This window comes from Gymnogyps californianus, chromosome 11 (genome assembly GCF_018139145.2).
Source record: "Gymnogyps californianus isolate 813 chromosome 11, ASM1813914v2, whole genome shotgun sequence".
Lineage (NCBI taxonomy): Eukaryota > Metazoa > Chordata > Aves > Accipitriformes > Cathartidae > Gymnogyps > Gymnogyps californianus.
In genome coordinates, this window is record NC_059481.1 from 13,311,576 (window position 1) to 13,336,374 (window position 24,799).

Sequence of the window (24,799 nt, forward strand, 5' to 3'; positions counted from 1 at the left end):
GCATGGGAAAGACCAAAGCCAGTAGCTTCACTTCCTAAGTGAAGCTTCTGAAGTGAAGCCACGGGAAGCTTGTTTTTTCTCACCTCCGTGCAAAGCACAGCAGAGAGGTCTCTCTGGTGTGCATCCTATGTTTTCTGAGTGGCTCATCTGTGACCCTGATGTCTGATTTCCAAACTGTGGAGTAGTCCTCTCCTTAGCTCAACACTGTGACTGTGCTTCAGGCACACTTAGTGCTGTTCTGTGCAAGTGGAGATGGCCTGGTTTGAAGTCTGCTCACCCTTCAGCTGCTGTCAAGCGCTCTTTCTGAACTGTCAGTCAGGCATACTGTAGGATGCCCTCTCTTGTGACCACTGATGCCACATAACAAACTAGTAAATGCCCTGAAAAATCCTGGTTTGGATTTTTCAAGTTGCCATTCTTGATACTGAAACTTGAGATTTCTTTTAACATTATTCTCAGTCCAGGTCTCAGGTCCTTTCTATAAAACAGGGAAAAATACTGCCCTTTGGGGGTTCTCAGGTGCTGTGAAAATATATATTTTAACATAAATGAAGCTCAGAAAAAAGATCAATGATGATCTCCATGATAAAGCCTACAGTAACTAGGAAGCAAGGCAGGTCATTGACCCCTGAATTGAGAGAAGTCCGCTCTGACCTGGAGCTTGCACACTTTGTCCCTTCTGTGATATGAGGGAGGTGTGAAAAGAGCATGTGGATGCGAAATGCAAAGCTGTATGATAAAGCAGATGCACATGGGACAACATTAAAGGTGCAAAGGCAATTTTAACGCTGACTTCCCAAGCCCACTCTTTCCAACCAGCCTGTATTAACAACAGCACATGAAATAATGCTAGGACAGAGACAGTGCTCTGTCAGAGCTGAAACGTCCCCGCAGCCCTCCACTGTTCACCAGCATGAACAAAATCACAGCTACAGAACTACTCAGGTAAATTTTATCAGCAGTTTACTCCTACAATCAAAAGAGTTCATGGAAAGATTTCAGCTGAATATTAATGAACTTATAGTTACATCTAGTCCTAGAGCTAAGTGAAGCATATGAAAGCTTTAAAACCACTTTCTCACAGTAAAAAGCCAAAAAGTCAGTCAGACATCAAGGTTATCAGAGCTTCTGCAGAAGCTTTCACATAAGCTTTGCTTTCAAACTACTTTTTACGGTCTTTGTAGTTTCGAGTACTTGCTATCACCTCAAATTTATATCATCAATATTTAACTAATATTCCTGAGGATTACTTAGCTAACAAAGTCAACACAGTCAGTGACTTATTAGAAAGCAACTTCTCGAACCAGTGAAAAATGCTAAGAAACTTCCCCCTCTCTGGTTTTATATCAATGACTGAAAACAGTCCAGCCTACTGGATCTGTAAGAAAACACACACAGAAGTTTACCGTTTGTCTTCTGGCACTGCAGACATGGGTGTGGATTCTACAGCTAGCAATATCTTACTATAGACAAAAACACTGAAGTTAGGCAGAAATACTGTTTATGCTAAAGGCGATAAAATAAATCATGCAAATTCTAACATATTAAACAGAGAAAAGGTCTTGACACATACCAGAAAATGTTGTCTGGCTCCCCCAAAGACTTTTTTCCCCATAATTATAACAATAAGGCTTGCTTTAGAAGCTACTACTAACTAGAAAAGTGAATTAAGAAGTATTTTTCCTACCAAAATGAAATTAAATTACATAAATTAAAATGAGCATAATTAAGCTCGTCTGGAACCCTGCTGCCTAAATAAGATTTTCAGATGATTGCTCAGTGTTTGCTCAGTTTACAGACACAGATACTATTACAGTGAAGAATGTTTAAGTCCATGACCATCAATTATCAAAAATATATAACAAAGAATGTTACTACCTAAAAACTTGCCTGCTATCTTAAGACGTCATAAATTCTTCTGATAGCTCAGATGGCATCAAACTTCACATTTATTTCCCCTAGTAAAAATTAATTCACACGAAAGCAATTCCCTGCCACTTTCCTATGACTGCAGTTGGAAGACTTATTGCAGTAACCCTAGACCGCCTCTTTGCTCAGATAGGGACATGCCAGCAATGAGCAATGGAACAAATATAGATGTGCCCTGGCTGTCCTTCAGCAGCGTGCTACTTGAGTGTCACCAGAATGAATGTCATACACTGAGAAAAGGCTCTGAAGTTGATTCCTGGATCTGAAGTACTTGGAACAATTATAGAGAGCCCTCGCTAAAGCCAGAGCACCCTCTCACTTTCTGAGGTGGTATTAATAAACCCTGCAGAGTGCAGTCATTGACTCTAGGTGTGATTTCCAAGCTGTGGTGCTAGGCAGAGTACTGAGTGTGGGATACACAACATGTGCATCCTGCACAAACTAACTCAAATGGCTGGACGCATGCTTACAGCATGGCTGCACAATTAAATGGAAGTATCTGTTCTGTTCTTTGCAAACGTTTAATGGCAAAGTCCTCTCTATTAAATTAGCAGAAGCTTTACTATGGGTTTGAGTTGGAATCAAGATCAAATTCTAGAAAAAAATATTAAAATTCAGGATTTAGAAAAAATCAGAAATCATAATGTTGCATACACTTATACATACACACACATCCCCACCCTGTATGTGTATGCTAGACCTCTGGAAAGCTAATTATAGTGAAGAAAGTGGCGAATGGCCCGGCTAGGGAGGGTTTTCACAGGAACATATCCCTTCAGTCTGCACTCAGTAGTGCTTCACCTGATAAAAACCAGGCTGTATATTACCACTGATTATTGTGATTACTATAGCACTTGAGCTTTATGTATCCACTCAAACCCACAGTTGTCCAGCATACATAATCTTCTCCTTGTGAAAATGCTACTGAGCCAGCCTTGCTGGCAAGAGATTTTTAAGCACGTTTGAGAACATCTCATTCTATATGTCTTGAGCTCAGGGGACAGCGCAAGGGGAAATGTCTATTGGATCTCGACGCAGCTCTGCTTTTTCCTCCTTTTCCAATTAAACCTGGTGTCATTTCCTCACATTTCTAGCAGTGCAATTGTTTGCTGTTTTGGTAAGGAATTACAAGTTAATTACCCATGTAGTCATGATCTCATTACCGATGACAGTGCCTCTATCATCTGTGAGATCAGAGCAGAAATGTTTTCACATAAATGATGTAGCCTTTGCTGAAATGTTAACATTTATGCTGTCAGACAGATTTTATTAATTTGTCAAACAAGAACTTACTTTTGCCCTTATACTGTTAAGCTACACTATCTTGCACGCCTTAATTTATTGAAAAATTAGTAGTGTCAGCTTTGCTTCCGAAGACTAGAATATAACATTCTGTTTACCGTGAATTAAATTCAGCCTTGCACACAAGGCCTGAATAAGAGATATGTGCTATATAAAAACCCCTTCACTCTCTGCTCCCCTCAGAGGCCTGTGAGGCAGTATTTAGGCGGTATAGTAAGTATGACAACCTTAGGACTGACTTTGATTTAAGGACAAGCACCATTTGACTCCAAGGTGGTTTGCGGCCACGGCCTCTGGGTGCGTGGTACAGCAGGCGCTGGGGCCTGGGGCCACCCGCCACCCCCAGGGCTCGAATGCTAACACAGGATAGCGCGCATCTCCATTTTAAAGCGCAGGGAAGGAGCGTGGGGTTTTGGCTGGCTTGGGAGACGTGAACTACTTGTGAAATTTTGCCGGGCCCACGGGAATGACGGCTGGGAGGAAAACTGCTCGAACAGGGCAGCTTTCCCTCAGCCAGCGGCCAGAGCCGTGAACGGCTCAAACCCAGGGGTGCAGGGAAATGGCGGAGGCCTCCCGAGGTGCGGGGACGCCCTGAGGTAATGCCTGTGCTCCTTCCCGCAGGGCTGTGTGTCTTGTTCACCCTGCCCACCGCTCTTCATAGAAATAACTGCTTATTTCACATAAATAACCTTTTTTTGCACACTCGGAGCCTTTGTGCGTGCGTTGCGCAGGCCTCGCCTCCCACTCTTTGTTTTATTCCTTATTTTCGTGCCAGCTGTGTGAGGGCCACCCGCCCCACCCCCCTCCGGCGGCCGCGCCTTAGCCCCGCCCCCGGGCGGCGCCCGCCAATGAGTCCACGAGCTGCCGGCGACGCGACGCGAGGGGCCCGCCCCCTCGCCGGCTGCGCGCGGCGCCTTTAAGAGTTGTCGGTTTCTGTTTCGCTCCGCGGGGGCTGCGCGGCCGCCGCCATCATGGAGCCGCAGCCCGACAGCCTGGAGGGGTGGGTGGCCGTGCGCGACACCGCCTTCGCCGAGCCTCAGCCGCCGCGGCTCCGCTTCCTCGTGGGCTGGAACGGCGTGGAGGGCGCGTTCGCCGTGACCTGCCACGGCCGGGCGGAGGCGGCGGCGCAGGCCCCGCAGAGCTGGGCCGGCCTCTTCTCGGCGCCGGCCCTGCGCGGCATCCACCGGCAGCTGGCGGCCGTCTGTCCGCGCCTGGAGCCTGCCTTCCCCGCGCTGCCGCCCACGCTGCCCGGCGCCGGCGGCGGCGGGCTCTGGGCCGTGCTGTTCCCCGGCGGCGCGGCGCCGGGCGAGGCCGAGGTGCAGGAGCTGTGCCGGGAGCTGGAGCTCTACCTGGGCTGGGCCCTGGAGCTCTGCGGCGGCCGTGTGGTGCTGGACGCCCTCTTCGCCGCCGACCGCTGCCGCGACGACGAGTACTTCGAGAGTCTGCACGAGCTCCGCGGGAGGGCCCTGCGCAGCCACCTGGCCCGGGCCAAGGAGGCCCTGCGGCGGGTACGGGCCCCGGGGCCGGGCAGGGGGGCGGAGGGGCCGCCCCGCAGCGCCGGCGGGGCCTGAGGGGGCCAGGAGCCTGGGCCAGCCCCGCTGAGGGGGCCAGCAGGCGCGCCTGGCCTGGCCTGGGCCTGCTCGCCTGAGGGAGCACAGCGGCCTGAGGCTGTCCCTGAGGGGTGCGGGGTGAGGGTGCTGCAGGGCCACCCCCTGCTCTCCCTGCAGGCAGAAAAAGGTTTCCCTCGGTGAAGGACCGCCTTCGCTAATTTGTGCTGCAGCACAGCTCGCAGGTGCACCTGTCTGAGCCTCAGCTTTAGCACCTCTTGCTCACCTAGGAGTTGCATGCATGAGGCTGGCAGCCTCTGCTGCAAGAGCTTCAGTCACTCAGGTCAGACTCGCGTTCGGGTCATGTGAGCAAGGGTGACCGAGTCACTAATACCATCTTGCTCATAGTATTGTCCAACGTTCAGATTACTGCCTACACAAACACTTTTTTGATTGTCTGGAAACTGCTCAGTCAACTTTCTCAAGTACTGAGTGCCATCAGTCTTTGTAAGTGCTACTTTATTAAGTGGGGAATAAACCAGCTCTGGGTGGGCAGTCAGTATAAGACATTGGGGCGCCTACTTAAGCTGCAAGTGCTCCTACAAAAACACATTGCTAAAAATATCCAGCAGTGTTGTGCAATGGGTGGAACGATAACCAAAAGGGAGAGTACAATCATGCTCTAATTTTCTAACCTCCCTATGAAGGTCTCAGACTGCCAGTTTGCAATAATGCCTATAACTGGGGGATTCTCAGTCAGGTTTTTTATTAAAACCAAACTTAGCCAGGGACCTATGCCAAATAGGTGTTTTGTAGTCAGAGAAATTGTGTTATGTTTTCTGAAGTGCCAAATTCTGGCCTACTGATTGTAGGAACTAATGATGATGTTAGCCCTTTCTCCCTTTAGTACTGTAAGTTTCTTCTTGCTGTAGATGTGTTCCTGGATTCCCCCCACCCCCTTGTAGTAAGCATGAATTTAAAGGATGGTATCTAGTAACATAGTTGCAATTAGGACATTGGTATGTTAAAACAAGAGTTACAGATACTTTAAGCTCACCAGCATGTTGCTGCTATAGTTTTCTTGCAGTATCTGTTTGCAGTCTATTTCCTGGCAAAGTAAGCTGAAAGGTGTTTTATGAAAATGATCATGCTTTGGAGGAAAGTTAAGACAGTTGGCTTTAGCCTTCTGTTTCCTGTTTCAGTATTTAACAGCTGTAACAACATTACTGTTTCGGAAAGACACTGTTTTTAAAAAGACAACTTTAGTTTACATGAGCTTCATGTACAGTGTTACATACAAAAGCTAGGGTTACTGTAACTGACAGTTACAGTAACTGACAATAACAGTTCATGGCACAGTTAAAAATACATTCTAGCCACCATGCTCTTTTGCAAGCAGCACAAGCATGTACAGCCATGTAGCGGTTTGGGGCTTGATGGTTAAGTATAACTCGGTACCAGTTATACTGGTATTTCAAACTGTATTTTAGATATGGCTAAATATGCTATAGAGTGTTGTTGTATTTGCAGGCCTAACGGACCTAAATTCATTATATTGCAATCTAGACCAAGTTACGCAAGATTCAAGAAATAAAACCTGCCTCTTCTGGCACTAAACTAGCCTTAAGTATCAGAGCATCCTTCTTCCCTTTTTACATCCATGCCCTTCTCACATACTTCATCCTCTGGGCCAAGAAATTCATTTTGAAGAATGCAGAAGACACTGGTACAAGATGGAGGAGAGTAGTATTGTGTAAATACTTCTTTTTTGCATGTGTGTTCAAAGACAAAGGAAAAAAACTCAAGAGTAATACTGTTACAACAACCAGAGGAGTCAGGTGGGCTAATGGTGAACTGGAATTCTATGAAAATAATATCAGATTGTGTAAAAGAAAGGATTTTTTTTTTAAAACAGAAAAAATATCGCCCCTCCAATCCCCTGTCCCTGCCAAAAAAACCCCTAAAACCTTGTAATGAATAATTGTCTTATGAGTTGACTTTAAAATTTCACTAATACTTCCCCTCTACTCACTATAAACATCCTCCAGGAGCAGCATGACCCTCACTACTTGCTTTGAGTATGGGAACCAGAAAGTGAAGTACTGTGTTTCTGTTTGGCTTCAATAGTGGGGGGAAAAAGCAGACTGTTAAATTGCTGCAGGTGGGCCCTAGGACTGTGTCTGGGCTACCAGGAGGTCCTGGGGCAGCCACAGGACTTCGGGGATTATCAGAAATGTTGCAGTTCAGATCCTATTGTTCCCCTGTCCTGCCTGTGCCAGGCCTGGAGGGAGGATGGGTGGGAAATGCTCTTGAGCTGACTTCCACAGATTTTCTCTGGGGAAGTGCCTACATAGTTGGGAGCTTTGCTCCTGCTGTCTTACCCAGACTCAGCTGGCAAGAGCAAAGGTGATGGTTTAATTTCAGTGCTTTTCAGTTGCAACACAGTCAAGCTTATGTTTCTAATGCTTTTTCTCAGTGTTGTAGCACCAAACACCCCCTATTCCCTTCCCTCCTTACAGAGCTGTAGAGCAAACACTGTCCTTCCAGGAAGGTCTGTGTTTCTCAGTGGAACTTAGCTGGCTCACTCTGTCCTGGCACATAGAGCGCACCATAGTCTCTGCTAGCTGCTGTCAAAGAAACATCTTTGAAGCTTTGACTGGTGCCAGTAAACAAAAGCAATTGAGGGGAAGTTTCCAGCTTTGTATTTTGTCATAGAAGCAAATAAAGACCTTAAATAAGGACTAGTGTATCAGAAAGGTGGTCGTTCCATGGAAGAATTACAGGTTACAAAGCGTAGTATCATTAGAACTGAGATTAGAGTAAACTATGATAAATTATACAAGTGTTAAAGGAATTCAACTGCAGGGTATGCAGTTTCTACTCCTATATCAGGAGTAGAAATCGGTTTCTGAATTCTTATTTTTAAATGGCAATCTGATTTTTCTATGACCGAAGTCAGAAATTCTGGATCCAGAAACTCATTTTGTATTAGCAGGCATTTAGTAATTGTGGAACCACTGCCAGAGCTAGTTTAAGAATACCTTACTTGTCCTTCCAGTACACAGACTTCCCCAGTTTCCCATTTGTGTTTATAAAAAGCAGCAACCAAGTCATCTGCGCACAGCTATTAGAATTTCTGTGGTGGAAACCCTAGGCATGATACTCCTTGCAGTCTCCCAGTGCAGTATGCAGCAATTAGTGCCTTTAACAGTGTGGTGTTAAAGATATTTCCAGCTAGGGGCGGCTGCTGAATGCCTGGTGTACCCCTCCTGTGTAGTGGGAAGTCTTGCCTATTCATTGAATGACAAACGGCAGGTCCTTTCCACCAAAGCTCATCAGCAGTCAGCACACGAATGCAAAGCAGCTAAGTCTGATTTACCTTTTATCCCACTAGGTTCTTCAGCAGCATAAAAATGCTGACACAATGGTGGCTTTGATGAAGGTTTATGAAGAAGAAGACAAAGCTTATCAGGATTTGGTCACCATGGCAACACAATTCTACCAGTATTTACTACAACCCTTCAGAGATATGCGAGAGCTGGCGACCCTGTACAAACTGGAAATCCTGGTAGGTCTGCCTTTAGAAAGTGAAAGGCCAAGTTATATAGTAGGGCATCAGTTGCTCTTGGAGCAGTTCAGACTCAAATCACTTAACATTCCCTACTTCTGTCTGTGCCTACTTTTTTTTCCCCTGCCAAGCCACCAAACGTGACTGAGAAATTCAGGGTTAGGGCAGAACCACTCTCAGGGAATCTCAGAGTCCATGGTATTGGCTTGAATAGAACTGCAGCTGTCTTCCTACCAGTGTCCTACTTGCCTCTGTTTTGAGAAATTAAAAGGAAAACATCCCCAAGCTCCACCTCTCTGGGGTTTACTCTCCAATAGGCTGAATTTACAGAGATCTAAGTAGCCTTCGTTGTGCCACCTTCAGTGGGATTAGTTTGTGGCATTGAGAATGCAACCTCCCAACAATGCTGATGCACCAGATTAACTCAGTTGTGGTGCTAGAACAGAAGGCAGAGGAGACCTTACCACACAAAGCAGTTTTCTATTGCTGCTACAACCTGCTAGAAGTACAGATTAAAACATGTCAGTTGTCACTGCGTTCATTTAATTTTATGTGCATCTTAAACTGGAAGCACATACTGGAAGTTATGATGCCCCTGGAAAAGATAGCCATCTACTATTTTGATTTTTCCTTAAATAGTCTGTTAAAGTGAGCTGTTAATGTTCTCGAAAAGAGCATAACAATTTTAAGTTTAGACTAAGGTTCTTGGATACTGAAGGTCTAAATCTGTGAAGATAAAATATCCAGTATGCTGTACTGAAAATCAAAGTGGAAATTGGAATGGATGAAACAGAAAGTTAATTTCTGTATAAAAAAAAAACACTCTAAGGGATATTTAGGCTCATTTGAAATCTAATTCTTAAAAAAAACCCTATTTGAATACTAGTCTTGTACCCATGTACACTTTGTGGACTTGAGAATACTCTCTTATGTTACTTTTCTATATCCCTGTTCCTGTGTGAAAGAACTGCCAAACTGCAGAACCTGACCGTGCAATGTGCTGTCAACACGTGGGGAAAAATAGACGAGAACATTGCACGTAGAAGAGTGGTTTTGAGTTACTTTTAGTAACAACTAAAAACACTTGTGTTGGACATGATTTTTAAGATGATAGTTTAAAAATATTTTAAGAAATAAATTAATCCAAAGTTAAGCGTGAAGTCATGATTGGGAAACAAATGTTCTGAGTTAGGCTAGAGAATGAAGAACAAGGCAATACATAGGCATGAGTAGTGATTCACTTTGTGACAGGTGAGGGGAAGGTCATGTTTGCCACCATGCTCTGCCTTGCTTGAAGTGTCTCTAAGTATAGCGTAATGCAGGCTGCACCACTGTGGTAACCAGTTGGTAAGTGAGAATTTTGTCTCCTTGCAGAAATCTTTGCAGTATGATAAGTTGGGGCCTAAAAGAGTGGCAGCTTTGCAGAAAGATGCTGAAGAATGGACTAAGCGAGCTGAGAATGCTGTGTGCTCCATTCAGGATATCACTGTGAACTACTTCAAGGAAACTGTAAAGGCTCTGGGAGGTAATGAGAATGATTTACACAAAAGGTTCTAGAAATACTTGACTTAGGGGACTGAGAGCTCTTCTTACCATGTTTGCTGGTCTCTCTCTGCAGACCCTGAGGTTAGGATGGGTGTCCATCTTAAGAAAGAAGCATTTTATTCACTTAAGATTTGTATCTTTTAACCAATTTGGTTTACAGCTTGCATTTGGCTTGCACACAAACATTATCAAGGCCTGAGACTTATGGCTGCAAACCTCTGAACAAAAACCATGCACGCTTTTAACGCTTGATATGCAAGCCTCAAGGATTTCAGCATGCTGAGTAGATTGCTGTGTAACTGTTAAGGCATGTTTCCATGGTACAATGAAGTATTTTACTTGTATATATAAAATCATAAATTCAACCTTTTAGTCTTGTAATTTCTAAAGAAGCTTCAGAAATTGCTTAATAGCATCAGCATTTTTAGTACTGCAGCTATAGTAGAAACACACAAGGGCTATTAGTACACTGCATTTCTCATATCTTATTGCAATGTTTTAATCTGCAGCAATGCACAAACAGATGGAACAAGATCAGGAAAGATTTGGTAAAACCACCTGGGCGTCAGCTTTGCCACGACTAGAAAACCTGAAATGTATGTTAGCTAAAGAAACCCTTCAGCATCTGAGGGCAAGAGAGTTGTGCCTGAAACAGAAGAGAGCTGGCATTCAGAAAAACGTAAGACCTTGCAAAGCCTCCTTTTCTGTCACTGTTTTGTGAATGGCTGATCAAAACCTACTGAAGTGGGTATGGAAGTAGACTTTCAAAGTCTTTGTCTAATGCAACAGCTTAGGTTTTCAACATGGTTTTAAGTTGTGGAAAAATGCATGTCTCTGTTTTTTTAAAATTGCTCCTGCACATATGAGGACACTTAGCAAAGGTGAAGATAGGCTTTTACAGTTCAAGTGTTGTGTTAGCATTTGTGATATTAACCTTTGAAACTGTTTTACGGAGATAAAGACCAGATATTATTTTCAGAGGACACTGCAAAATAAAGATACTTATTTAATTTTAATCTTCTGATCTTCTTGATTTGATGCCATCTAACTGCTGCTAGGAGTACCTGATACTTATTTTCCAAGAGTAGTGTACTGCGCCATATATAATTGTTTTCAGGAGCAATGTTGTTTGTGCAGATTATAATGAAATCTTTCCTGGTAGACTTAAGGTAAAATTACACTTTAGGTTAATAAGGCGCTCTGCTCCTCTGAGTTTCTGCTCCAAGCCATTTCTAATGTTCAGTTGTTTCATACCAAAGCACCTAAGCAGCTGCCAGTTAGGCCAGGCTCTGTACAGGTATTTGTGCATCCATGCATGTTTCATGTGTGCATATTTTGTTATTAATGCTTTTTATTTTCTATTTGGGGCTATACAGATGGAGGACCTCAGTGAACAGGAAGAGAACTTACCTGTAGTGGAGGAGCTGGAAATACAGTATTATGAAACGCAGCTGGAATTATATAATGTACAGCTTGAAGTATTGAAACATGAAGAGATGCTGCTTATTGTACAGTTGGATGCTTTAAGGAGACAGATTAAAGGTAAGAATAAACAAATATTTAAGCACGTATTCAAAACACAGGAGTGATATAGCCTGCTCTGTTTTCAGTTAAAAAAACAAAAAAGGATGATTATCACTGCTCAGGTCTTGATAGTAGAAAGCATCATTGGAAAACATTGATGCCATGGCACCGTCTGATATTTTGTCTCCTGACTAATTAGACACTGATTTGATAACACAAGTTTAAAAAAAAAGCCACACTGGTAGCTCATCTTGACAGCAGCTGTGATATGTGCATGCACTGGTTTAGCATATGGAATAACTTATATTGAAAATACTTAACTGCTCTCGTAGTTACAAGATCTATGCATAGAAACTGTGGATATCGTGACCTGCTGAAATGGGTTCTGAAATTCATCACAAATCTGTTGTAATTTAACATGTAGAAATTACAAAATACATCCTGTAATGACAAAAAGAGGTGATTATAGCTAGACGGTACTTGAGTACTGCTATATTCCAGTTTAAGTGTCTCTTCGTAACTTATTTATGACCAAATTAGGCACCAGTCTTGTTTATGCTTATTTGTGCTTATGAATTCTCTATTACTGTGTACACTGTGAAGTAAACATTGTTCCTGCTTGTTGGATAATTAAAACCTGGTAAATAGTAAAATAAGTCACCCAGTGTTGATCAGAACAGTCTTCAGTTTTCCAGGAAAACTCTAGTTGGTGAAGGTAGGAGTTAAAGCACAGAGACATTTGAAAGAGGAAGCTAAATAACAACAAATGCTAACAGCATAAATTTGATCCTGCAAAGCACCCCTGTGAGTAACATGAAATGTTTGCGTAAGACTTTGAAGGACCAAGCTCGGCTCTGGAGCATTACACTTTCTAATAACTAACTCACTGCCTTCAATGGCTTTTAAAATGTCATTAGTTCTTTAAATGTTTAAATAATTGTGGCAATTTTTGGGTTTTTAAAAAAATGCCAAATGCCTTTTTAGAGAAACAGGATGAAGTTGTTTACTATGATACATGTGAAAATCCTGAGGAGCTCAAGGTCATTGAACAGACAATGGGACAACATTACGCTAACTTGTCAGAAATGACGATGCTGAGGCAGAAGACTAAGCAGTTGGAGACAAAGCGTGGGACTGTCTGTGCGAGGAGAGCCTACCTCAGGAACAAAAAAGTAAATGCAGTCCTGGAGATGTGCATTTTCTTTAGCTGATGTCTTGACTCACGAGGGATGGACAGGAAACAACTAGGGAAGCTTTGGGTGGAGCGTACAAGATGATATGTGACTCAGTGCCAAGGCCCCCAAACAGAAAGAGGGGCAATGTGATTTTAAGCCAGCTTTACACTTCCCTGTGTGGTGCAAGTGCCTCTCTAGCTTATTAAGAGAGCACAAACTTACATGGGTGACCCAGGAGGTGTTCCCCTATCAGCTAAACCTTACCAGAGCCCTGCTGTGGCCAGCTGGAGCTTTGCCCTGGCAGCCTTTTACAAAGCAGCTGCAGTACAGGAGGAAGCCTGGCCTGCAATGAAGGAAGCTGCAGTGACAGAACCACCCACACAGTGATACTTTACCTTTGAATGGGAGGGAGGGGAAAATTTAACTGCTGCAATTCTCTCTCCAGCCTCTCAGTTCTGTGCAAAGGGCGGTTTTTTCCTTTGTTTCCCATTCAGAGCAGAACACTAGGAAGACACAAGTGAGATCACAGTTGACTCTCATGAACCTTCCCAGTGAGCTGAGCTTACCTTATACCTACACACTCCTGCTGGGGCAGAGAGCAGAGTTTAAGCTGCAGTCTGTCTGCCCTTTCACTCCTCACTAGCCTGGACCAAATGGGAATGACATTGGAAATGTTTTGTGAGCCATCATTGTCTCTTGCTTGCAACTGCTTCCTCGGCAGACACTTCCTTTGCTTCTGTTTTCATTCACTTAATTGCTGTCTATCGGTTATATAACACTAAAGCCAAATGCCAGATGATTTGCAAATGCTTACCCAGCCATGTGGATAATCCCCCTCTGTACAGTGACAAATAGCGACTCCCAGAGAAAATACTGAAGCCTGCAGCTTCTCTGCAGCACTTTGTTACTAACAGAAGGTACCCCTGTTAGGCATTCATTGTGCTTCCCATACCTTTGCTTCCCTGGCTTTTGTACTTGAGAGCTATGGCAAGCAAGGGACATGGGAAAAGTAGCCTTGTATTTTTGTAAAGCCCTGCTAGCTTCCCTCTTGCCTTCTTCCTCATGTCTTTGCACCCCCTCCCTCCAGCTGGTACCTGGGTGAAATTTCTTCAGAGCTTGTTTCTGCCATTTTTTTTTTCCTTCTTTTTTTTTTAACCTAAGTGTAAGACAGAGGGATCGGTTCAGATCTGGGTATATTTCCTCTGCAGCATGAATAACCCTATCACTAATTAGGACAACAAAAGATCCCGTTGGCTTTAGCCATGAAGGAGTCCCACAGACTTCACCTTTAGGGTCTCACGTCTGCCACTAGTTGAGCTTAGCCATCCTTCTTGGCACAGCCAAGCACTCAGCCTTGGTCGCTGTTTAGTGGCTTGTGCACAGGAGTTAATGGCACAGATGGTGCACAGTAAATGTGAACTAACCAAGGGTTGCATTAATTTTGCTGTTCTACCAGGATCAATGTGAAGCAAGCCATCGGCAGAGACTGCAACAGGCAGAAGAGAGCAAAAAACGCTTCCGGCAGCATCACGGCATACAGATAGTGAGTACTGAATAGCAGCCTCGGAGAATCTGGCAGCTGCTTGTTTTCACACACTAAGACTCACTTACTTGTGTTTTAATGCAGAAGAGAGACAAGCAAAAAGAGGAAGAGAAAAAGAAAAAAGCTTGGATAAGCCAGGAACGTCAGAAAACACTGGAGAGGCTGAAAACATTCAGGGAGGCAAGTACTGTGAACTACAGTAGTCCTAAATGGTGTCAAAACACAACGTCAGAAAGTAGCCGTAGCTCACATGTGAGCACGGTCCAAATCAGAGACAACCATTTGGATAGCCTAAAATAGGATTGTGTGTAATGAGTCAAGAGGATTAAATCCACTAAGGATATAGTTTCCAGGTGCAGAACCTGTTGCAAAGAATACAGGTGAGGAAATGGCTTTGAAAGAAATACCTTGATATTAATTTAAATCTGTTCAGGGTTGAATTTTCTGCGCGAATGGGTGAGTGGGACAGGTCTGTACTCTGTGGCTTTTTGTCTCTTTTGGGTTGATGTTTTGGCCAGTCCAATGGAGATGTGACCTCCTACTTTACAATTTGTTTTTCAGAAGTGTCCAGCTCATGTTGTTCTGAAAACATCTCGTCCCCAGCCTCTCAGTCCCAAGTTGCCACGAAGCATCACTCAGCAGGCTGCAGTACTGTCCCCTCCACCTTCGTCGAGAGCAAGGGCAGCTCCAGAGCAGCCGAAGAGCATACTGCTAGTAGAAGCCAAAGAATCAAAAGCTTCACATCAGAATACCCCAGCAGATATCCCTGTCCAGATTTTTGTTACTGATGGTGACACAGAGCAACAAAAGCACAGTGAGGGATTGATGGTCTTCACATCCTCACCACCACCACCACCACCACCTCCTCCGCCCCCTCCTCCTTTACCCCCTCCTCCCCCATATCCCCCCTTACCTCTCCAGTTAAAGACACCATCAGCAACAGAGGATAAACCACTTCCCCTTAGCTCCAAGAGCCCCACAGAAAGCCCTGCACTGCACAAACAGGATGACTCATCCAGGAGATCTATAAATAATTACGTAGGTAAGAAGGCTCACATCGACTGGTGGTTTTTTTCTTCATTTCCTGTATTTTTCTGTTCTCCCTCTTTCTGGTTCTGGACAGGAATAGTGTGCAGTCTTGCTCAAGAGAATGAAGCTCTTGGAAAGCTTAGTCTAAGAAACGACATACGATAACACTAACCATAACTCAGGATGTTAAATGAGTAACAATGATTTGTGTATCCCATTTGATACACTTCACAGGGTCCGGATGCTCAGTGTGTGTGACTCAGCGTTTTTGAGGAAGTGCTGTCAAATGGGACAGGTCAGTCTTGACACAGACTTGAATCTCTGCTGGAATCCTACATTTATTAAGTACAGCCTTACAAGTTAGTTGAAACCATGCTTAATCACAGCACTACTAGTTCTGTGGAGATCTTAATTCAAGACCTGCATTTCTCATGACACTGAAAATCCCACTGCTGTAATAGGTAGGAAGGTGTCAGAAGAAATTCCAAGGAGAGGGGGTTTATTCATGTTGTTTGGTGAGAAGCAACTTTTATTACCAGGTTTGTTCTTGCCGCAATTTAGCAACTTTTGAACCAAATGTGGTATTTTGATTGAGGATTAATCACCTGTCCAGTCAGAAGACCACTGTGGGTAAATTTGTGGTTGTACTAAGGCTACACTTCAGTGTTTATGATTTATGTACTACAGAGCTAGCAGTTGGATGGCTTGCATTTCTACAATATGCACAGCCTGTGTCCGCTTACAGTTTGCTTGGTTTCTAAACAAAAGGTTTCTTAAGAGAATTCATGCAGAATTCAACCAGGATTTGAAAGGCAGATGGATGGCTTTGGCATACTAACATTCCTAGGGCAAAAATTCTGCTGTTACACCTCTGTTTTGTTAGCAAGATCATGCAGGTGTAATTGAAGGCTGAACTCGGCAATTGAAACAGTAGTTTGAATGAGAATAGAGCTCAGCAGCCTCCCAAGGCTGCACTGGTTACATCCTGCTAACAGGCTTATTTTTATCTCTAAAGCAAGCAGATATTTTGACTATGTCAGGGAGATTGATCTAAGTTGGAAGGCAGCAATTTTTTATTGTCGTTTTTCACAGTGGAGCTTATGCTAGCATGAAGCATGTCTTTAAATGTGGTACATTCCTTTTCCTTTTCAGACTATTCACAATACATCTAAGCAGCCTTTGTATCCTCTCAGTTAAGAGGCAAACCACAGGCAGAAGTACCAAGGAAAGTTCAGCATTTTCAGTTCTTCCAAGGTGTGGGGAAGTACAAGCAGCTGAAGGGCTGAGACGTAGTCGAGTTACCGTGACAAACTACTGTGCATCCAGTGGATCAGTGTGCGGACTTCAGTCTGGGAGGTCCGTGGGATAACTCTACCACAGATACTCTTAAGAAGCTTTGATTAGCAACAGGAGTTGTACATCAGAGTAGTCTGATTGCTACTGGAACAGCCTTGCTAGTAGCTAATATTTACTACCATTCACAGCCTGTGAATGGTAGTAATGAAAGCCTGTCCTTTCATTATTTTTGGATAAGAAAAATCGTTTTTTGTTTATTGGAGAGATCCGATTGGTTGTTTTACACCTATTTCATGAAGAAAATCAGCATGTTAATTGCTTTAATAGTAATTGATAAAATACTGCCACAGGAACTTACTGAAACAGCTTCGTAAACAGGTTAGGTTTAGTTACACATGGACTACTCATGTCTTTGTACATGAAAAGCCAGGAGAGGTTCATATTCTGGTGTTGAAAATATTGGCTGTAATGTGTTAACATACTTTCCAAGGGGAACTTATTTTATAATTTGTTAGTCTAACTAGTCTTTTACCAGGCAGCCCATTTGATTGATAGACTTAAGACTTTCTTACTTGAAGACTTTGTAAGACAACTTGGTGGATCTTTGCTTGATCATTTTCTGGCATCTCAGTCTCTGAAGGTACCACAAGATTTAGCAGAATGTTACATTTCAAGTGCTTGATGTTAAACACACAACCTTATGTCCACTGCGCATGGCAAAAATACTAGCTGTGAGGCACAGATGGTCTGGACCTGTGGCTGTAGGAGTCGACTGCTGTCCAGGGAAGCTGCCTCCCTGTCAGACAGCCTGAAGCTAGCAACACAGAATCCAACAGAAGGAGTAAAACGTGAATTACAGTGTGTATCAAGAGAACCAGTGGAAGCTTTCTCAGTATGGTGTCCTTTATGGTCTGAAGTTCAGAAACATACGCCTGAGATTTAAATCGTGTTTTAAAATGGGAATTACTTTTTAAGTCCATACAGAAAAGAGCTGCCTGCCTGCCTGCTTATGGCCTAATCTGGCTTCCACTGACTTCAGTGGTGCAGTTTCAAGCCCTTCTACTCAAATACGTTCATTTTTCTCTTGGCTGAGCAAAAACGCAATTGACAGTCTCAGCAGGCATCAGAGCAAGCTAGGAGGAATGGTAGATTGTTTCTAATAAAGAATACAAGAGATTTTTTCATTCAGTGAAATTTTTTTGAAAGCCCATAATGTTGTAATGAAAAAGAAGCATCCTCCTTTGTGTATAATTTCTTCCTTAAAGCACACCCTTGTATAATGTTGAAGAGATGTTGGATTCTCAATTCAAGATATAAAAGCTTTAACTGCTTTTTAAAAGCAGTTCCAGAGCCTGGTGTTGCAGAAGCTTGAAAGAGTCTGTGCCAGAACAGACCATTCTTTTTCCTGCCTCTAGCAAAGATGAAAGAAGGAACCCTGAACACTTGGGTAGGGTTTTATACCTCTAAGTGTGGTTGTCTTCTTTCTTCTGGTAACGATAGATTTATCTGTTGCAGGTTCCATGGATGAGGTTTTGGCTTCTCTAAAACGCAGTGAAGTTCATCTTCGCAAAGTGGAACAGCCAGATCCGTATGCCTCTGTAAAAGACAACATCCTCTCTGCCATAAGGCAAGGAGTTAAACTAAGAAAAGTGAATCGGGATACTGAGAAAGATGTCAGTAAAGGATCCACTAATGAGCTAGAGAGAAGCATTAAGGCAGTCATCCAGAGAATTAAGAAAGTGTCTGCTGATTCTGAAGAAGAGGAGAACAATGATCAGAATAATGGAGAATGGGACAGCTAACCAATTCAGAGTAACAGACTTACTGACTGGAACAGAGTGTGTGTCTCATTTTGCATGTTGTAGAAGACTGTCCCTTTGAAAATGAAAGAACAGTGTGATTGTGTGTGTTCTCATAGTCCAAAATATCTTGTAAATTAAAAGAATCCTGTTGATTTTCTACAGGAGCTGCAGATTCTTATTTTTGCATGAGAAATCATACTCCCAATTATGCTTGCATTAGTAGGTATTTCTGGCTCAACCATGTGGAGTTTTCACTACATCTGAAGACAGCTAAAATGCTGGATTGAAACATATATTATTTAGGTTGTTACTACAGAGTAGGTAATGCTATCACAACAAAGTTTAAGGACTGAAAAACTAACTGAAAACCTATTTTGTCAGATAAAAGTAGAACCAAATCCGTGGTGATAGAGGCAGACCAGAAAACTTAGCGTAATCTGGAACCTCTCATTCCTACCTCCATTGTCCAGAAAATTCTTTAACATTTTGCTTGTCTAATACAGCTCACTCTCAAATAACTATGTGGATACTCCATTTATCATTATGTTATAAAGTGTGCACTTATGAATAGGCTTGATAATGCTGATTGGGAAAATCAGTATCAAGTTTGAAATAAACACTACTGTAGTAATTACTGAAAAGTTTATTTTTTAGATGGAAGCTTAAATATAGGGAATTTTTAGATGCTAAATGTTTTTCATACATCTACATTTACAATGAACTGTTAGCATGAAAGAAAGAGCCAAAATATTGTATATAATATTTTCTGGGATCTAGCCCTGTAATACAGAGCTGCGTTTCTCCACTGAGAACATCAATACATGTTTATAGCTACTGTCATGAATGTAAATTACCTGATAGCCTTATAAATGGCAGATATTTGCATTGTGCCTGGAACCTGACTATTTAAAAATTCAGCTACATTCAGTTTAGAGACTGTTGCTATTTTGGGTAGATAGTGACAAAAATGATTCAAAATTTCTTTTGGAGTTTATACTGACCCTTAATAAAAATATATCCTGACAGAAGAAGTGGATCCAGTGTACTGTCATTTTAGGATACTGCTGTGAAGTAAGCATTACTTATACCATGGTACTCTGGGTTTTGATAGCAAGTGGCAGCCATACAGCAACTGCGCTCTCTCACTAACAGTATATGTAAATGCCCTTATTTTCTCAAATATTTATGAATTGTAATTTGGTAACAAAATTGCAAATACGGTGCTTTAATTCCCTATTTTACTGTAGAGTAGCAGATCTGTTTAATCAGCACAGTAAATATGTATGCAACAGTTTTCATGCGAGATGCAGCAGCTGGGGGTTCATTTTTTACTGTTTCAGCACCAACAGCTATTTGGAAGTCAGAAAAAAATGACCATTTTTTTGTCCACTGCCATCGAACCAAAAGGAGACAAAAGCAGCAGCAGCAGCAGCACAGGTCAGTTCTTACTCAACACTTCTGACACGACGTCTGCAGAAGGGAGCTGCGGGCACGATGCTGCAGTGCACCGACACCACCCTGCCTGCCCCTGAGCTCGGCCTGGGTGCAAGGGCCATGCTGAACTAGGGGGAGCAGGGCCAAATTCATTGCGCATTCAGACTTCAGCATACCAAATGCTGAATGCTTCCCATAGACTGGAACTGAGGACAAAATCTGGCCCTTCGAGAGTGGAGATCTCTTCCCCAAGGATACCCTGGGCAGAGGGGGTGCTTGGCCAGCGGCGGGGAGCAGCGCGGGGAGGGCAGAGTGGGCTGGTGCTGGGGCTGAGAGCTGCCCTCTTGCATGCCGTGCCCTTTAGTGGTGCGTTTATTTAAAGCTGAGCAAAAGGGCGCTGAGGCTTGGCTGCCTTCCCACGGCTGATCCCTCCTGCCAAATGGCAGCTCAGAGTCCAGGGCAGAGGCCTTTGCCGTTTTATTACTATGGTTGAATTCTCAGCTACAGTGCTAGGAAGTTAAACGCAGCAGTTTAAAGTATGCAGAGAATAAGTGAGTTGCAATTTCTCCAACAAATCTCACAGCTTTTGTGTGTTTAACAGCAGCAATTTTACTCAGGAGAGGCCATCTGAGTAACAGCGACATTGGACAGTGATTTCTCCTACCTAGAGTTTTCTTTTGCAACTGTGCCTGAAGCTCAGCTGGGGGCTGATCTCAGGTGTTCAACAGAGCTCTCTGCATCCCAGGCTGAAAAATGTTCTTAAAAGCCCACTCAGAAACCATCTGAACCCACCTGTTTTCTGAAGCCCACTTCGTTTGCTGTATGGCCAACAGGCCTGCTCTGTGGAAAATGTGCTGCAGCAATTTTCTGGTTGCTGTAGAAGATTTCACCTCTGTCAAATACCCTCACCACCTGGTTCACTACCAAAATTTAAAGAATGCTACTCAGCAGAGATGTGCCCTGATGGGAATAGGGCTCACAGGACGCAGAGCAGCCCTTGCACAGCTGCAGCACCGGGAGCCGATGGCAGGGTTCCGTCTGTGCCCAGGGGCGCAGCTCCTGGCAAGAGGCAGCCGCTGGAGCACCAATGCTCCTGGACATCAGAAACGTGACCAGGGAAAACACCAAAAGCACTGGCACTAGCCTAAAGAAGCGAAGGTGAGAGAGCAGTTTTCAAATACATAAGAGCCTGCTACAAAGAGGAGGGGAGTAATTTGTTCTGCATGTTCACAGGGAGATAAGGGGCCTAAATTACAGCCAGAAGGATTCAGGGTAAAGGTAGGAAAACCTTTCTAAAAAACCAATGAGAGCAGAGAGGTGCAGGGACAGATTGTCTGGGAAGGTGGTGGAGTTTCTGTCACTGGAAATCTTTAAAAGCAGGTTAGACAAATACACCCCGAGGTGCTGCTGGTATTGCTGACGTGCTGCGGCAGGGAGAGGTTTGCAGCCTGTGGCCGGCCGATGCACGCAAACTCATCGTTTTACTGCCTTGAGGCTCAGTTTGCTCCGCGGGGGAAGCCACAGCTCGTTTTCTGAGAGATGCCCAAACGTAAGAAGACTGAAACAAACCTTACTGAATCACCCCCAGATTTTTCTTCTGGCTCTCTGTGACTATGACCTGTCTTGTGCCGCCGGCACCAGGCTGTGGAGGGAATGGTGGGTAGGAAATGGCCCCAGTGCCCCAAGGCTGATTTACCCCAGGTTGATGGGGCACTCAAGAGAAGCCACCTGCAGGTGTCAAGAGGAGAGAGGCCTTCATCTGGATTTGAGCTCAGGCTTCAGCGGGCGCCTTCCCACCTCGGCATGCTCTGGCGGGTTCGGTGCAGCTGCTGGTGCCACGCACTGTCAGCAACGTGCAAGGGCTGATGAACAAAATGGGAGAAACCGGAATGGCGGGTTGGCTCCGTGATGACCAGCTCTACCGGACTAGATTAATATTAACCTACAAAACTGCTGTGACAGCTTTCTGACATTTAATATCCTTCTTAAAGTATCTCACCCTGGGCTAGTAAATGAACTTCTCAGTGGGAATAGTCTGCCCTGACTGTCCAGCTGCAGAAATTCATTTGTTTAAACTGAAAAACTACAGTAGTCTGGCTTTAAAGAGTTAATAATGCACAGATTTGCTGGGAAGCCCGGTAATGAGGTAAAGAGATCAATTTCTATAAATCAGTATCACTGTGGCTTGTGATCTCTCTAACTATGATGTGGGCAGTCCACACAGCAGCTGCCAGTATTTTTAGGGAGGTTTAGAGTTAATGTATTCAAAGACTACTTGGTCTGACTAAAAGAATTTCACTTTGAAATCCTGGCACTTTGATCACAGCAAGAGAGGAGTCACGGCAGCATTACCCGGCGCGCAGAGCACCGTAGCCGTAGCTGGTAATGCCAGTGCAGCTATGGATTTGTCGGCATTTCAGTTGACGTGCCGCTTTTTGGGATTTATGAAGCTCCTCCATAACTAACCCCCCAGTTCAGCACACAGGGCTGACTCACAAGCTGGATACTGAGGGGTTTTTTTACTGCAAAATGGTATTGAATCAAGCAAATCAAGTCTGAGTGTGAACACCCTGAAGTGATCCAGACTGATCTTACAGGGGCTTAAGCAAGTATGTCACTTCACTCATGCACATTCAAAGAGCCTCTTTGAATTAATTTATTACTGTTTGGAAATTGATGCTGATTTATATAATGTGCTTGCACAAAGATATCCTGTCCTCCCCTATGGGCTTCTCAGCAACAGGCAACAACTCACCCCATCAGCAGGTCATGGAGTTACTGTTGTTTGCACAAGGGACAGGGAATGTGCCCGGAGCTGAGAGATGCCTGGTCCTCACCACCAGTGCATGGGAACTGCAGGCATTTCTATATACAGGGAGCTATAAACATGCTATAAAAGTATATTTCACCTAATATCAAATTGTGTTAAAAACTCCAAAGCCTATGTCCATTCAAACCACATGCTCCTCCTTCTCCCTTGCTGTTTTCTAGAAGACGCACGGTTGGAAGAGGCTGGTGTGCTGCACGAGCAGCCTGCTCGCCTGTGCGAGCCACGCTGAGCCTGAATGCTGCGGGCATTTGCCTTTCTCTGCCTTCCTGTTAAAACCAAGAAGAAAACCCCACTAAATTTCTGTTTCTACCAAAAATCAAGGTCTAACCCAGTCTTTACAGGGCCTTTTCTCCTCTCCCCTTGCAGAGGAGCCGGTCCAGGGGTGTCTCTTGCCCCAGGTGAGGTGAGAGTGCTGCCTGCCACCCTGCCAGCCCACCCGGGCCAGGGCTGAAATCCCAGCGGTGCCGCTGCTGCTGTACAGCCAGCACTGGCCTCCTGCTGCCCCTCGTGTCCTAGAGGCCACAGAAACCCTGTGGGACTACGGGGACTATTGAACGTGCCTGGGCTTGAAGCAGTGCCCGGGAAGGTTTGCAGACGATCTGTCCTTCGATCACTTCCAGTCCCTTCTTTTAGCCCTTAAAATAAAAAGATGCACATGTATGCCAGGACACCAGGAGAAAGAGGGACGAAGAGGATCGGTATGAAGGCATTCATTAGGACTAACAGAAAGCTGGGAAATGCTTCTTTTTTCAGTCCTGCTCTACAAAGAAGAGGTTGGTAGATAAGAGTGCGCACCCTTTGGAGAAAATGAGATTTAAGGCTATGCATGCCCTCACTTGAAAAGCATGGTTTTTAATTCCAAAACTTCCTGTTTGCATCCGAGAGCACATCTGCGCACTACATGCCATAATAACGTGATATTGGTAGGAAAGAGGGACACATCGTTTCAATTAAACCCGTGGCGATGATAAAAGGTGAATGGTATTGAAGGCATCATTTAATAAATTCCACAGCAAACCTTGGCAGCAAAAGCAGCTCAGAACAATATGTGAACGAATCCCTGGGGGAAACACAAACTCAAAACTGCTCCAGAACATGACATTTTTTTTCCTGGCAAAAAGGTATGTGATTTTCATTCTCAGCATGTCATGCTAAGCTGAAAGCAAGAAGCAGCACAATTAAATCTGCTCAGGTAGCAGTGACATTAACAGCTCAGCTACTTGTGAAAATGCTTTGTAAAACAAGCCGTCTTTAGCACGCCATTGCTCTAGCAGTAAGAATGAGACACAAACTGCTCAGAATATATATTTAGCAAAACTACAGTTGCTCATTTTCCACTAGATCCCCCCTCCTGCCCCAGATCCCCAGCAAAGCGCTGAGGACAGGGACAAAAAGCAGCCGCCTCAGGCAGCTGGCTGCAGGTAAGCGGGGTTGTGTGGCTGCGGCTTGGGGCCAGCCCTGAACAAGGGCATCCCGAGGGAAAGGGAGCACACGCATCCCCGGACCCACAGCAACATTGCCCTGCTAGTAGCCAAAGGGTAAGCAGTCCGGGGAAATACTGGCCAGGCTGCAGCTTGGGGAAGAAACTCAGTGTCCTACTGGGAGACTGGGTTTACCCCTACTTGAAAGAGTCGGTTAATCACTCTTAGTGTCAAGAAGATATTTGCAGCTCCCTTCTATCCCAAGGCAATAGTCTAAACACCATCCCATGGGTGTCTTTGCATAACTGAAAGGTATTTCTCTGAGAATCAGCAGCAGTCTGTGCTCCGCCCCTGGTTTCCATCCTCTTCTCACCGAGAAGGGGTTGAAAGGCAGCCAGCTCCGATGCCAGCAGCGTGGTATCTGTGTGTCTCGGCACAGTGGCAGTGGGCAGTGCAGGCGCTGGGGCTGACGAAATAAATCTGTCCCACTCCTGGAGATGTGCTCAAATCACTATTCATCAGCAAGTGAGTCACTGCCCTTCCCACGGTCTCTTCCGGCAAAGCAGAGGTGATGGCAAAATAGGATCAAGTGCCTACGCTTCCCCCAGCCTACATGGAGAGCTCTGCTCTGTCCTCTCCCTCCCGAGCTGGCAGGCCTGCTATTTTGGAATAAAAATACCGAAAAGTGTGCGTGAGCATGCAGGCACACAGAGTGGTGAAGCAGAAGTGCGTCTTGTCTGCTGTGCCGAAAGGAGCACTTTGAACGTGTAAAAACTCCGGGAAGCATCTGCTGCAGGGAAAAGGGCTGTACACGGGGAGACACAGCCTGTGTGTGTGACACTCCTGTTCCCTCC

General features: G+C 44.4%; 1 protein-coding gene across 1 annotated transcript; it reads left to right on the forward strand.

Annotated features, from left to right (window-relative positions):
* Positions 1–4,202: 4,202 nt before the first annotated feature.
* On the forward strand, positions 4,203–18,419 carry WHAMM (WASP homolog associated with actin, golgi membranes and microtubules). The gene is made up of 10 exons (XM_050903610.1): positions 4,203–4,739; positions 8,173–8,346; positions 9,721–9,871; positions 10,401–10,570; positions 11,268–11,433; positions 12,400–12,587; positions 14,047–14,133; positions 14,218–14,322; positions 14,695–15,175; positions 17,974–18,419. Exons 1-10 carry the CDS (start codon positions 4,203–4,205, stop codon positions 18,258–18,260), a joined length of 2,346 nt encoding a protein of 781 aa, XP_050759567.1. The 3' UTR covers positions 18,261–18,419.
* Positions 18,420–24,799: the final 6,380 nt, after the last annotated feature.